This window comes from Capra hircus, chromosome 3, assembly GCF_001704415.2.
Source record: "Capra hircus breed San Clemente chromosome 3, ASM170441v1, whole genome shotgun sequence".
Taxonomy (NCBI): Eukaryota; Metazoa; Chordata; class Mammalia; order Artiodactyla; family Bovidae; genus Capra; species Capra hircus.
The window spans coordinates 100,250,046-100,264,707 of NC_030810.1; the positions used below are offsets into that span (position 1 = coordinate 100,250,046).

A 14,662-nucleotide genomic window follows, 5' to 3' on the forward strand; every position below is an offset into this window, starting at 1 on the left:
CCACAAAGCCAAGTAACTGGTCTTAAGCAAGAATAGAAATTTTCTTTCTCTGAAAGTACTCCTTCATCAATATATTGAAAAGCTCACTTTCAGTTCCCTAGAAGGTTCAGTACTACAAGGATACAAATTCCAATTCCTGCTCTGTAGGAGAAATCAGTGAGTATCACAGGGCAACATTAGAACATTAATGACCTCCCAACTAATTACGCCTTGCAGTATTCACTACCTGGTGCAGCCCACTTCCACACTGAGTCAGAACTTGGACATATGACTTGCTTTGGCCAATGGGACAACAGCAAATGTCAATACAAAGCAGATGCTTGATAAGAAGCACTTGGACTGAGACATGCCCTTTGTATTACAGCCATCCCCATGTAAAGAAACTCAAGTCTGCCCTCTTTAAGGATCAGTTCAGTTCGTTCAGTTCAGTCGCTCAGTCGTGTCCAACTCTTTGCAACCCCATGAATCGCAGCATGCCAGGCCTCCCTGTCCATCGCCAACTCCCGGAGTTCACTCAGACTCACGTCCATTGAGTCGGTGATGCCATCCAGCCATCTCATCCTCTGTCGTCCCCTCCTCCTCCTGTCCCCAATCCCTCCCAGCATCAGAGTCTTTTCCAATGAGTCAACTCTTCGCATGAGGTGGCCAAAGTACTGGAGTTTCAGCTTTAGCATCATTCCTTCCAAAGAAATCCCAGAGCTGATCTCCTTCAGAATGGACTGGTTGGATCTCCTTGCAGTCCAAGGGACTCTCAAGAGTCTTCTCCAACACCACAGTTCAAAAGCATTAATTCTTCAGCGCTCAGCCTTCTTCACAGTCCAACTCTTACATCCATACATGACCACTGGAAAAACCATAGCCTTGACTAGACGGACCTTAGTCGGCAAAGTAATGTCTCTGCTTTTGAATATGCTATCTAGGTTGGTTATAACTTTCCTTCCAAGGAGTAAGCGTCTTTTAATTTCATGGCTGCAGTCACCATCTGCAGTGATTTTGGAGCCCCAAAGAATAAAGTCTGACACTGTTTCCACTGTTTCTCCATCTATTTCCCATGAAGTGATGGGACTGGATGCCATGATCTTCGTTTTCTGAATGTTGAGCTTTAAGCCAACTATTTCACTCTCAAAAAAAAAAAGGGGGAGCAAGAGAGATGCCCAGCATTATCATCTGAGTCCACTTCCCAGATGACAAGGCAGCTGAATGCAGTCTTAAGAATGAGCCTAGGCAAGATCAGCAGAAAAACCAATCGACAGAATTATAAGAAATAATATATCATCGTTATTTTTAAGCCATACAACTATAGGTAACTGATACAGAGGATCTTATAAATTCTATATTCTCTTCTCATTGAGCACTTTCCTCTGGAGTTATTACCAGAATGCTTGGAAATTGTATGGGGTATAACAGGAAATTTTAGTTTTAGGATGAAGGACTCTCCTTAGGTCTAAAGACAAAAATATGAGTCATAAAGATAATTAACTAATGTTTAATATCAGAAATCTAGATAAAGTTTTACAATCTTACCTCAAAAATTTACTGTTCCCTTCTCCATCATCATCAAAATCCAATCTGAGGAAAGTCAACAAAAAATATTATAAGCCTTCTGATAATGCAGAATATTAAAAAAAATTAAAATTCTAAACCCACATCTATCTGAACACCCACTTAAAAAGAAGAAGGAAAAGAGGAAGTGGACATAAGCAAAGATATACTTACTACCTCTTCCTTGTTGAACCAAACTGGGCAAAGAAATTGATCAAAAATGAGTACCAGACTTCCCTAGTGGTCCAGTGGTTAAGAATCTGCCTGCCAATGCAGGGGACAGAGGTTCGATCCTTGATCTGGGAAAATCCCACACACCGCAGGGCAGCTAAGCTCAGGTGCCACAACTACTGAGTCCGCGCACATAAAGCCCGAGCTCCACAACAAGAGAAGCCACCACAACGAGAAGCCCAGAAATCGCAGCCAGAGAGTAGCCTCTGCTCTCCACAGCTAGAGAAAGCCCACGCTCAGCACCAAAAACCCAGCACAGCCAGAAATAAATGATAAGTAAATAAGCAGACATGGGTTCCGTCCTTGGGTTGGGAAGATCCCCCGGAAGGCATGGCAACCTGCTTCAAAACTCTTGCCTAGAGAATCCCATGGACAGAGGTACCTGGCGGGGTATCATTCATGGGGTTGCAAAGAGTCAGACATGACTGAAGCAACTTAGCAAGTAAATAAATAATTTTTTTCTTTAAAAAGAGTGCCTACTGCTACCTTTATTTTCCTAGGGTAGCAATCCACCTTTGTCAAAGTTTTACATCAGAGTACAACCTCACAAAAGGAGCAGGAATCTACTCAAAAAGGACAAGGAAAACATTAGTGTGAGTAATTCAGGTCTTTATTTTTCATTTCTATAGTCTATTCTAGGCTATGTTACCAGCTCTCTGAAATATCTCTCAAAACAGGGAAGTGATTTAAGACCTTGGAAGGCTGGGTTTTTGTTTGGGCATACTGCGCAGCTTGTGGAATCTTAGTTCCCAGGTAGAACCAAATATGAGCCTTCAGCTGTGAAACAGAGAAGGCAATGGCACCCCACTCCAGTACTCTTGCCTGGAAAATCCCATGGATGGAGGAGCCTGGTGGGCTGCAGTCCATGGGGTCGCTAAGAGTTGGACACGACTGAGCAACTTCACTTTCACTTTCCACTTTCATGCATTGGAGAAGGAAGTGGCAACCCACTCCAGTGTTCTTCCTGGAGAATCCCAGGGACGGGGGAGCCTGGTGGGCTGCTGTCTATGGGGTCGCACAGAGTCGGACACAACTGAAGCGACTTAGCAGCAGCAGCAGCAGCCGTGAAAGCGCAGTTTTAACCAATGAACCACCAGAGAATTCCCCGAAGGTTGTTAAATAATGTTTCTTTCCTTCATTCATCCAATGAACATGTAATACATGCTACATTCCAGATACTGTACTAGATGAGTTGAAAACAAAAGATTTGCCCTCAAAGGCTTCTTCTCCTAGACAAATATAAATATACAAGTGAAAATGAGAAAGCATATGAGGAGCACAATCAATCAGCTTAGTGAAAAAAAGAGGTGACTTTCATTTCAAGGGATTAGGCAAGATTATAGGTAATGAGATAGGCAATCTCCTATTAATCTCGATACTAAACTAAAATGTAACTCATGTTACCACCTTAACCCAGTGATCTTAGCATCTCCGTTAGAGTGATAACCTGATATTATAGGCCTCTAAATGGATTATATATGAAGTACATAGCATCAATTCTGAAAGTGTCCATTTTTCTTCCTCCCTGTAGCCCCAGATCACGTCAGAACTGCATGTGACCCAGTAACTTCATTTCTAAGACTCTATCCTAAAGAAAAACTCAGAAAAAATTTATGTACAAAGATACTCATTAAGCATTACAATATAATAGCATATCTTCAAAACTGTTTAAATGTCCCAAAATAGAAATTAAGTACATCCTTCTATGTAACTATTTTAAATTATGTTTCTATATAATATGTAACAGTATGGGAAAAAGAATTAGTTTATACAATTAGATCAAAAGACTAGACTATATAAACCAATATAATTATGATTATAACTACACATAAAGAATTAAGTAATTATGCAAAAGAACTAGTGAGAGATGAATTTGGGTGCTAAGATGATTGCTTTACTAGTCTTCTAACTTTCTACATTTTCCAATATTTCTTTTAAAAAATGTATTATTTCTTTTAATATATTTTCCTCATTACCAATATTACAAACACTTCAGAAAATTTAGAAATAATTAAAAACAAAAGAAAAAATAAATCACCCATAATTCCATCTTCCAGACTAACTGATAAGTATCCTTTCAGTTTTTTGGCTATGCATATGTGTTATATACATATTTTTTTCTGATAGGAGTTGATATATTACATATACTGTAACCTCTTTTCTAAATATATTATGAACATTTTTCTGTACTAATACATATTTGCCACTTCTAATGGCTGTACACTTTCAATATAACTTTCTCAGCCAATCTCTTAATTTTGATATTAATACTGATTCTGATTCTAATTGTTAAGATTATATATAATCTTAACACTGTGTTTAAGAGAGTAGACTCTAAAGCTAATCTCTCAAGGTTTACATTACAGATCCTCTACTTACTAGCTTTAAAACCTTGGGTAAATTACTTATTCACCCTATGGCTCAGTAAACTAATTGCTTCTTGGAGACACAGCAAGCCTTAATATTATTCTGTTACCATCTTAAGGCAGAGAACACTCTTGCATTACTATAGGTAGGAGAAAACTTAAAGACTAAGTGTAACATTAGCTACAGAATTTTTTAAAACAAAAGAAAGGAAAAAATAGAAAATATAAAGTAGGTAAAATACTACCCCTTCTCCCAGGCCTTTCTAAAACAATCTCTTTTCTGAAGCCTTTCCCAGCCTCTACCAACCGATGGTGATTTTCCATACAGCGAAATACACAGCACTGTATTTGTTCCTTTCTTAGCAAACCTGGAGTATTCTATCTTGAATTACATTTATGTGTGTGACGATTATCCCTTTAACAAAAACTGTGCCTTATTTACCTTTGTATTCTAGGAGCAATCACACAATGCCTTACACTAATTAGGCATTTAATAAATAATTCTGGAACCAAATGGACTCTGGATTCCCAATAGGGCAACGTATCAATAACTTAAAGGAAAAATATTCTAGATTTCAGCAGTCTCTAAATTCAGGAAAGTAAAAAGCCTACCAAAAGATTCTGAGAATGGAGATACAAAGCTTAATGAAAGCAACGATATTTTCTCAGCAACAGTGAAATCTTTGGGCTTAGCTATAGTCCTTTACCTTGCAAAGATTTTTGGTTTAAAAAAAAAACAAAACTGCCTCTAAGCAACTTAGGTAAAAACATCAATTCCACACAAAGAAAAATCCAGGGACTAAAGAAAGTTATCTGAAAGGAGTGTAATAAGCAGTTAAAAGAAGCAAGAGGGTTAGAAAAGGGGTTTAGTAACTAACAAAATTAGGCGGTTTAAAGGAGAAGCGTTCATGACACACTACACTCAAACTTACCCTGGTCGCCGCTTAATAGCCCTCTGGACGATGGCTCCTCCACCTTGAATCCCAGGCCCAGGGTTTCCAGAGGCAATGGCTGGACCCAGAGGTGGTACATCTGATGTCATTTCTGTCAGAGAAAAACAGAAACACAGATTTTAGAAAGATTGTCCTTGTTTATCATCATCATCACTATCAAACTAGCTAGAAGAAAGGTTGAAGCTATGGATGATATCTCAATAGTTTGCCAAAAAACTCAAACGCACATTTTAGATTGCTTTTCTTGAATTCTTACTCTAGAAAAAGATTTCCCTACTTCAGTTTCCCCAACTTCATACAGTTTGGAAGAGGTGGCACTATATTCTGCAGCCTCCACTTCTAAAAGCTTGTAATAGTGACATTAATCTGCTGCTAAGTCGCTTCAGTCGTGTCCAACTCTGTGCGACCCCATAGACGGCAGCCCACCAGGCTCCCCCGTCCCTGGGATTCTCCACTCAAGAACACTGGAGTGGGTTGCCATTTCCTTCTCCAATGCATGAAAGTGAAAAGTGAAAGTAAAGTTGCTCAGTCGTGTCCAACTCTTAGCGACCCCATGGACTGCAGCCCACCAGGCTCCTCCATCCATGGGATTTTCCAGGCAAGAGTGCTGGAGTGGGGTGTCATTGCCTTCCCCAACATTAATCTAAAAGACACAAATTGGTTTACATATTTCATTCATGCAACAAATATATATAACTTAGCTCCTCTGATTTATTTTATTTAGAAAATGCAGAACAACCTGAAAATTAAAAAATCACCTAAAGTCCAATACTCAAAATACTTACATAGAGTAAAACTCTTAAGTCCTTTGTTATGACGCCTCTTTTTAATCCTTCCTCTCTCCTATCAATTCAATCTCATACCCCAGAAGCAACCATTTTTAACAGCTGAGTTCAGTTTATCTCTTATTTTTCCCCTCAGATTATACACATCTATCTCTCTGATCAAAAATGGGCACATTTGATTACAGCGAGTTTGTTGAAGATGACCAATGGCCTTTTGGGACTAACCTTATGTGAGAGTCCACAAGACAGGCCAAAAATATTGTATAGAACTATTCTTGATGTTTTTGTACAAACCCCTGAAAATGTAGCATACAGAAAGTATACAAAACAGATTACAAATGAGAAGCTGGGTATGGGTAAAGTGAAACCAGATATTAAAAGAAAAAAATTAAGAGCAACTTCAGGGTGGCCAAGCAGAAGAGGTATTTCTCCAGGCTGAAAATGAGCTAATCTGGAGAGAAAAATGATGCAATGGAAAGGAAACATGTTTAGTGCAAGTCTCCTGCCAACCAACAGACATGGCCATCATTATATGACATGTGTGTTGATAGGGGAGGAGGCATTTTTCCTAATAAAAATAAGAATCCTGATCTGAAAGTTGCTTTTAGCATTTAAATACATATCAAAGATATCCATACACACACACACACACACACACACACACACACACACTCAAGACAGACGCCTCATCCCTTTTCATAACCTCACAGTGTATGAATATATCATATCTTATTCAACAATTCCCCAAGTTGACAGACATTTATATTGTTTCTATTTACTATTACTAATTATCTACTATTACAAATAAGCAAATGTATTTATACTTACTAATATAAGTATATAAAACATTTACACATACAACTTTAAATTCTCTTCTGCTTTTTAGAACAGATTCCTAGAGATGAAATTCACTGTATCCAGGTATATAATAAGCACTTAAAATTATGATGGGTACTGTCAAATTACATTCCAAAAACGTTGCTATAATTTCTGCTCCCACTAACAGGATATGAGAGTACCTATCTCCCTCACCAGGACTTGATATTATACTTTGTAATTTCACCAAAACTGACAGGCAAAAATGGTACAGTATTTCATTCTTATTATGTGTTTTTACATTAGTCCTCTGAAATCAATGAGTTGATGTATCTTTGGTATTTTTATACTTAATATATCTTCTTCTAAAGCAGCCATGAAATTAAAAGACGCTTACTCCTTGGAAGCAAAGTTATAACCAACCTAGATAGCATATTCAAAAGCAGAGACATTACTTTGTCAACAAAGGTCCGTCTAGTCAAGGCTATGGTTTTTCCAGTGGTCATGTATGGATGTGAAAGCTGGACTGTGAAGAAAGCTGAGCGCCGAAGAATTGATGCTTTTGAACTGTGGTGTTGGAGAAGACTCTTGAGAGTCCCTTGGACTGCAAGGAGATCCAACCAGTCCATTCTGAAGGAGATCAGCTCTGGGATTTCTTTGGAAGGAATGATGCTAAAGCTGAAACTCCAATACTTTGGCCACCTCATGCGAAGAGTTGACTCATTGGAAAAGACTCTGATGCTGGGAGGGATTGGGGACAGGAGGAGAAGGGGACGACAGAGGATGAGATGGCTGGATGGCATCACTGACTCAATGGATAAGAGTTTGGGTGACTCCAGGAGTTGGTGATGGACAGGGAAGCCTGGCGTGCTGCAATTCATAGGGTCGCAAAGAGTCGGACACAACTGAGAGACTGAACTGAACTGAAAGAATTTACAGGATCTATCAGTATATAAAAGATATTAAAGGATATCAATTTATAATAATGCATGCCTATTATGTATTACAAATATTTTCCATCACCTACCTCAGCCTTTAAACAAAAAAGTTTTACAATTTTATGTTGTTAAACTTATCAATGTTTTCCTAAATAATTCCTGGATTTCTGTTTTGCTTAGAAAAGCTCCCCATCTTTGAATTTACATCCTTATAAAACTTTTGTGTTTCTCATTTAGATTTGTAATCCATCTGAAATTTATTACTTTTGCCTACCTGGCATAAGGCAGAACACTGAGTATCTTCTTGTAAATGGTTAGCTAATTATTCTAACATCATTTGCTGGTTAATCCATCCTTTCCTCACTTATCTGAAATGACTCTCTTTACTATATTTGTGGGTGTCTACAAGCAACTGATCTCTTTCTATACTTTTATTGTATATTCATATATTTTTCAGCTCCTGTGTCAATACTGAACACTTTTGATAAAAAGTGTTTTTTATAGCACATTTTAGTTATCAAATAGGAAAGTCCTCCATTCTCCATTAATTTATTTTACAAAATGTGCTTATTAAATGGCATACACTACTTCTGCTTCCAGGACAATGGAATAGATGTACTTTTCCCTATTCCTCCTGCTAAGCACAACTAAAAGTTCTAAACATCATACATAAAACAAACTTAAGAACATTCTGAAAGGTAGACAGAAGAAAGCAGACCAGCTAAAGACTTCAGGATGTGAAGAATGTATGGGGATGAGTTCTCCTGGGTTTCCTTTTCTTAAAGGCTTAGTCTCTCTAGACAAAGGACCAGCAAAGCGAAACGGTTACCAGGACAGAGAATTCTTAAAACAACTACTACTATACCTCAGCCAAACACCAGAGGAAAACTGTGATCCAGCCTTTACTCTGTCAGCAAAGGCTGAGTGGGGAACCTAAGTATCTGTCTTTGCAAGGCTGTAACAAAGTACCTCAAAACCCCTCCTGGGATTGTGTCAGAGAAGGCCAAGTAGGGTCTTGGAATTTTCATTTCCAGCTGTCAGAAATGAGCACCTGTCCCTCCCAAGCGTCAGTGGAGACCATGTAGGGAAATGTAACTCCCATCCATATCCAGCAGTAAGAAGTCCTACCTCAAGAGTCAAAATAGGCTTAGTGGGGAACCTGGAATTCTATCTCTATTGAATAATAACAAGGTAGCGCCATTATTGATACCACTCTTCTAAAGTGGTATCATGAAAGCTAGATAAAACAGTTTTGAATAAAGGCCACTATCACAGAATACAAAAATGTCCAGGCTTAAAAACTTTTTTTTAAAATCACTCATCATTCTAAGAATCAGGAAGATTTTAAATTCAAGAAAAGTAATCAATAGATGCTAACAGTGAAATGACACAGACGTTAGAATTATCTGATAAAGATTTTAAAAGTGAGTATGGCAAAAATAATAATAGACACTCAGTAATGTCTGAGACTTTGTGACCCCATGGACTATAGCCCGCCAGGTTCCTCTGTCCATGGGATTCTCCAGGCAAGAATACTGGAGTGGATTGCCATTCCCTTCTCCAGAGGATCTTCCTGACCCAGGGACGGTAAAAATGCTTCAACAAGCAATTACTATCACAGTTAAAACAAATGAAAAAATAGCCTCAGCAAAAATAGTCCCAGCAAATATGTAGGAAATATAAAGAAGAACTGAAAAGAAATCTCAGAACTGAAAATATGAATTGAAGTTAAAAGTTAAGTGGATAGGCTCAACAGCAGAAAGAAGGGAACAAAGGAAAGAATCCATGAAATGAAAGAACACTACACAAATCACCTAATCTAATCCTAAGAGAAAACATCTGTGATCCAGTCCCATCCCCTCATGGCAAATAGATGGGAAACAATGGAAACAGTGACAGGCTTTATTTTCGTGGGCTCCAAAATCACTGCAGATGATGACTACAGCCATGAAATCAAAAGATGCTTGCTCCTTGGAAGAAAAGCTATGACAAACCTAGACAGCATATTGAAAGGTAGAGAGACATTACTTTGCTGACAAAGGTTCCTCTAGTCAAAGCTATGGTTTTAACTGTAGTCATGTATGGATGCAAGAGCTGAGCCATAAAGAAAGCTGAGTGCCAAAGAATTGATGCTTTTGAACTGTGGTGTTGGAGAAGACTCTTGAGAGTCCCTTGGACTGCAAGGAGATCAAACCAGTCAATCCTAAAGGAAATCAGTCCTGAATATTCATTGGAAGGACTGATGCTGAAGCTCCAATACTTTGGCCACCTGATGCGAAGAACGGACTCACTGGAAAAGACCCTGATGCTGGGAAAGACTGAAGGCAGGAGGAGAAGGGGACAACAGAGGATAAGATGGCTGGACAGCATTACCGACTCGATGGACATGAGTTTGAGCAAGCTCCGGGAGTTGGTGATGGACAGGGAAGCCTGGAGTGCTGCAATCCATGGGGGTCGCAAAGAGTCGGACACGACTGAGCAACTGAACTGACTGACTGAAGAGAAAACAGACAGGGAAAGAAAATGAATAGGAAAAAAAAAAAATCAAGAGATGCTCAGGGACTTGTGTAACTAACAAAAGAGCTAGCATTTGTGTCATTTGAGTCCTGGTGGGGAGAAAGAAGGCAAAGCTGAAAAATAACATCTAACTTCCCAAATTTGGTGACAGATGTAACTTATGGATTCAAGAAGTTGAGCAACCCTTAAAGGATAAACCTAAAGAAACTCATTTCAACACAGATCACAATTAAACATAAAAAAATTAAAGACAAAGTTTTGAAAGAAGCTAGAGAAAAATGACACTTAAGAGAGGAAAAATAATTCAGATAGCAGATTTTTCATCAGAAACCATGGAGGCCAAAAGAAAGTGGCATAATATTTTTTAAGTTCTGAAAGAAAGAAACTACCAATCCAGAATCCTTTACCCAGTGAAAACATCATTCAAACATGAGCAGAAAATAAATATATTCTCTGCTGATGGAGAACTAAGGAGGATCTGTCATCAGCAACCCTATGCTAAAGAATAGCTAAACAAAGTTCTCCAAAAAGAAAGGATGTTAAACAGAAGAAATTTTAGAACACCAAGAAAGAAGGAAAAAAACATTGTATTAATAAAAATCAATAGGCTGTGCTTGTCCTTTTGAAGTTCCTAAATTATATATAATGGTTGAAGCAAAAATGACAACACTGATGCTTCTAAATGTAAATACAGAAATTTAAGGCAAACTATAAATGGGGAGGATAAAAGAATGTAAAGGGAGGTAAGATTTCAACACTTTACGCAAACTGGTAAAATGACATCAACAGACTGTGCTGAATTATGTATATGTATATATAACATAAGGCCCACTATAGCAATTAGTGGAAAAGCTATTCAAGAAGATACACTAATAAACATTATTTGTTGTTATTGTTCAGTTGCTCAGTCATGCCCAACTCTTTAGAAGTTTTAAAAATGTTCAAATAACCTATAGGAAGACAGGAAAAAGAAAACAGACAGAAAACAAAAAATAAAATGGCAGACTTAAGCATGAACACATCAATAATTTTATTAAATGCAAATGGTCTAAATGCACCAATTAACAGAGATTGGCAGAGCAACTTAAAAACCATGGCAACTATATGCTGTCTACAAGAAACTCACTTAAAATAGAACAGTGGAGGTGGGGCGAAAGTGAAATAATGGAAAAGAAACATCTTGTAAAATATTAATCAAAGAAAAGCAGAAGTGTCTATATTAATAATAACAGATAAGGTAAACTCTGGAAGATGGTGAGGGACAGAGAGGCCTGGCATGATGCAGTCCATGGGTTCGCAAAGAGTCAGACACAATTTGGTGACTGAACAACACAGAAAGGTAAACTCCAAAGCAAATAAAATTACCAGGGACAAAGCAGAACATTATATAATAAAGATTCAATCCAGCAAGGAAACATGTGGTGTACATGTACGACAAAGCTGCAAAATATGTTAAACAAAAAAGGAAAGAACAGAAAGGAGAAAAGTTACAGCTGAGAGACTTCAACATCCCTCTCTCAACAACACACAGAACAATTAGAAAGAATATCAGCAAAGGTACAGAAAACCTCAGTGACACCTCAATCACCAGGGTCTAATTAACATTTCTGCTTCATGGGTCACAGCTTGTCATGATGAAGGGGTTTGTGTATGAAGCTGCATAAGCTTCAATGAAGCTAAACAGGCCATGCCATCAGGGCCACCCAAGATGAATGGGTCACAATGGAGAGTTCTGACAAAATGTGGTCCAGAGGAGGAGGGAATGGCAAACCACTCCAGTATTATTGCCTTGAGAACCCCATGAACAGCATGAAAAGGCAAAAAGATATGACACTGGAAGATGAAGCCTTGAAATCCTTCAAGCTAGGCTTCAGCAGTACAAAAACCAAGAACTTCCAGATGTACAAGCTAGGTTCAGAAAAGGCAGAGGAACCAGAGATCAAATTGCCAACACTGACCATGTTAAAGCCTTTGACTGTGTGGACCACAACAATCTGTGGAAAATTCTTCAAGAGATGGGAATATCAGACCACCTTACCTGTCTCTTGAGAAACCCGTATGTTTGGGACCAGCACTGATCACACAGCCAAATTTGCACTCGTCTCCCCTCTCCTGTATCACACCTGGAATGGGATCCGATACTTGATGTGGGACCTAGGAAAAGGTTTGTGCTTGCAGATCTTCTTGGAGCTTAGCAGTAGAGTACCTTATAGAACCACAATAATGGAAAGGGTCCAGTTTTCCCCTTATTTCTAAAGAAGGAATGACTGCAAACATTCCCTTTTCTTGCCCCCAGGTTGCAGCCTACTCTGGACCTGGGAGCCTTCATTCTCTCTTCATGTTAGGTCTTGATTTATGATGAGGGTCAGCTTTTGGCTTCTTCCTGAGACAGTGGAGGGCTTCCCTTGTGACTCAGCTGGTAAAGAATCCACCTGCAACGCGGGAGACCTGGGTTTGATCCTTGGGTTGGAATGATCCCCTGAAGAAGGGAAAGGCTACCCACTCCAGTATTCTGGCTTGGAGAAGTCCATGGACTGTATAGTCCCTGGGGTGGCAAAGAGTCGGACACAACTGAGCGACTTTCACTGAGACAGTAGAAACAATGTCAGCTTTGTGGCCTCTGCTGTAGGGACTGGGAGTGGGGCTTTGGCCCGTGGGTTGCTGGCTTAAAGGACGGTTCTTTCACTGGTCAGAGCTCAAGGTCTTTAGCATTCACACATTCTGACTGAAAGAGGGGTTGAAGCAGAAGAGAAGTAGCCTGTCCCAGGTATACAGAGAAAAAAAGAGTAAACTAACTCTTGGAGCAGGTGCTTTGGGGAGATGTATAGCTTTGATGCAAGAGGAAGATCCAGAAAATTGTCATTGAACCTGCTAAGGGTTATTTCTCTTCCCTGTGTTTCCAGAAAAACCAAACCTCTTATTATCATGTTTTCTAATCCAAATTCATGTGACAGCTTTTTTCTGAAACTGAATTAAAATTACTTTGGGGAAAAAGAAAGAACAAAATAAACCCAAAACAAGCAAAAAGAAAGCAATAATGAAAGACACAAAATAATAAACTGTAAAACAGAAGAACAATTTAAAAATAAAGAGTTCTTTAAATTGATCAATAACATTGACAAACCAGGCCAAAAACACACAAACTACCAAAATCAGGGGGGGAAACAGGAATTATCAAGACAGACCCTGAAGAAATCGAAGAGATAACCGAGAATACTAACTTAAATAAATCTGGCAACTTAGATCAAAAGGATCAATTCCTTAAAAAACTCAAACTGAACTTTCCTGGTGGTCCGGCGGTAAAGAATCCACCTGCTAAAGCAGGGGATGTGCGTTCGATTGGGAAGACTCCACATCATGGGCAACTAAGCCCATGTGCCACAACTACTGAGGCTGTGCTCTGGAGCCCCTGTGTCTTAGAGGAACTAGAGATAGCCCACATGCAGCAACAAAGGATCACAAAGCCACACAAATAAAAAAATTAAATTTTAAAAGAAACAAAAACACAAACCAAAACAACTAACCAAACACAAAACAGGTGACATGAATGGTCCTATAATTACTAGGAAACTGAATCCATATTTCAAGAACTCTTAAAAAAAAAATTCTAGGTCTAGATGATTTCACTGGAGAATTTTACTGAACATTTAAAGAATGAACAGCAATGTTACATAATCTCCTCCAGAAACTAGTTGAGGAAGGGAACACTTACCAGTTGATCTTATGAAGCTAGTATAAATCTGATACAAAAACCAAACAAAGACGGTAAAAAGAAACAAAAAACAAACCCAAGATTAATATCCCTTAGGAAAACAGATGCAAAAATTCTGAACAAAATATTAGCAAATAGAATTTAGCAAACAGAATTTGGCAATATGCAAAAGAATTTTACAGTGTAACCGTATGTGATTTACTCAAGAAAAGCAAACTGGTTAAACACTTAAAATCAATCAACACATTACTAGGCTAAGAAGAAAAATAATGATCATATCAGCCTATGTATAAAAAGTATTTGCTGCAGAGTGAGAGGGAAGTGCAACAGGGAGGGGTAAAAAAAGAATTTAAAAAGTGAAGAAAAAAAAAAACCCCATGGGGTATTAAAAAAAAAAAGTATTTCCTAAAATTCAACACCCATTCTGACAAAAACAGAAAAATTAAAGTGAAATGTCTTCACCTTGACAAAAGTATCTACAAAAAAGGGAGAAAAGAAAAACTACCACTGTGTATGCGTGTGGGTGTGTGAATGCGCTCACTTGCTCAGTCATGTCCAACTCTTTAAAACCCCATGGACTGTAGCCCGCCAGGCTCCTCTGTCCATGGAATTTTCCAGGTAAGAATATTGGAGCAGGTTGCCATATACTTAACAGTGAAAGACGATGCTTTCTCCCTAAGATCTGGGAACGAGGGAAAAAAATGTTCACTCTCATCACTTATTTAAACACAGTATGGGAAGTTCTAGCCAGTGCAAAAAATGCAAGAATAGGAAATAAAAGCCATACTGATGAAAAAGGAAA

At 38.5% G+C, this 14,662-nt stretch overlaps 1 protein-coding gene across 3 annotated transcripts in view; it reads right to left on the minus strand.

The window, feature by feature from the left end:
* Positions 1-14,662, minus strand: part of ARNT (aryl hydrocarbon receptor nuclear translocator) — a 66,336-nt gene that overhangs the window by 32,608 nt on the left and 19,066 nt on the right. The window contains exons 1-3 of one of the 3 annotated variants that reach the window (XM_018046045.1): positions 12,187-12,330; positions 5,072-5,183; positions 1,525-1,569 (exon numbers count right to left, since the gene is read on the minus strand). In XM_018046045.1, the coding sequence (XP_017901534.1) occupies positions 1,525-1,569; positions 5,072-5,181 (155 nt within the window). In that variant the 5' untranslated portion in view covers positions 5,182-5,183; positions 12,187-12,330. Of the gene's footprint in view, positions 1-1,524; positions 1,570-5,071; positions 5,184-12,186; positions 12,331-14,662 lie in introns of those variants that run through there. The other 2 variants (XM_018046044.1, XM_018046046.1) reach the window with 2 other exon arrangements.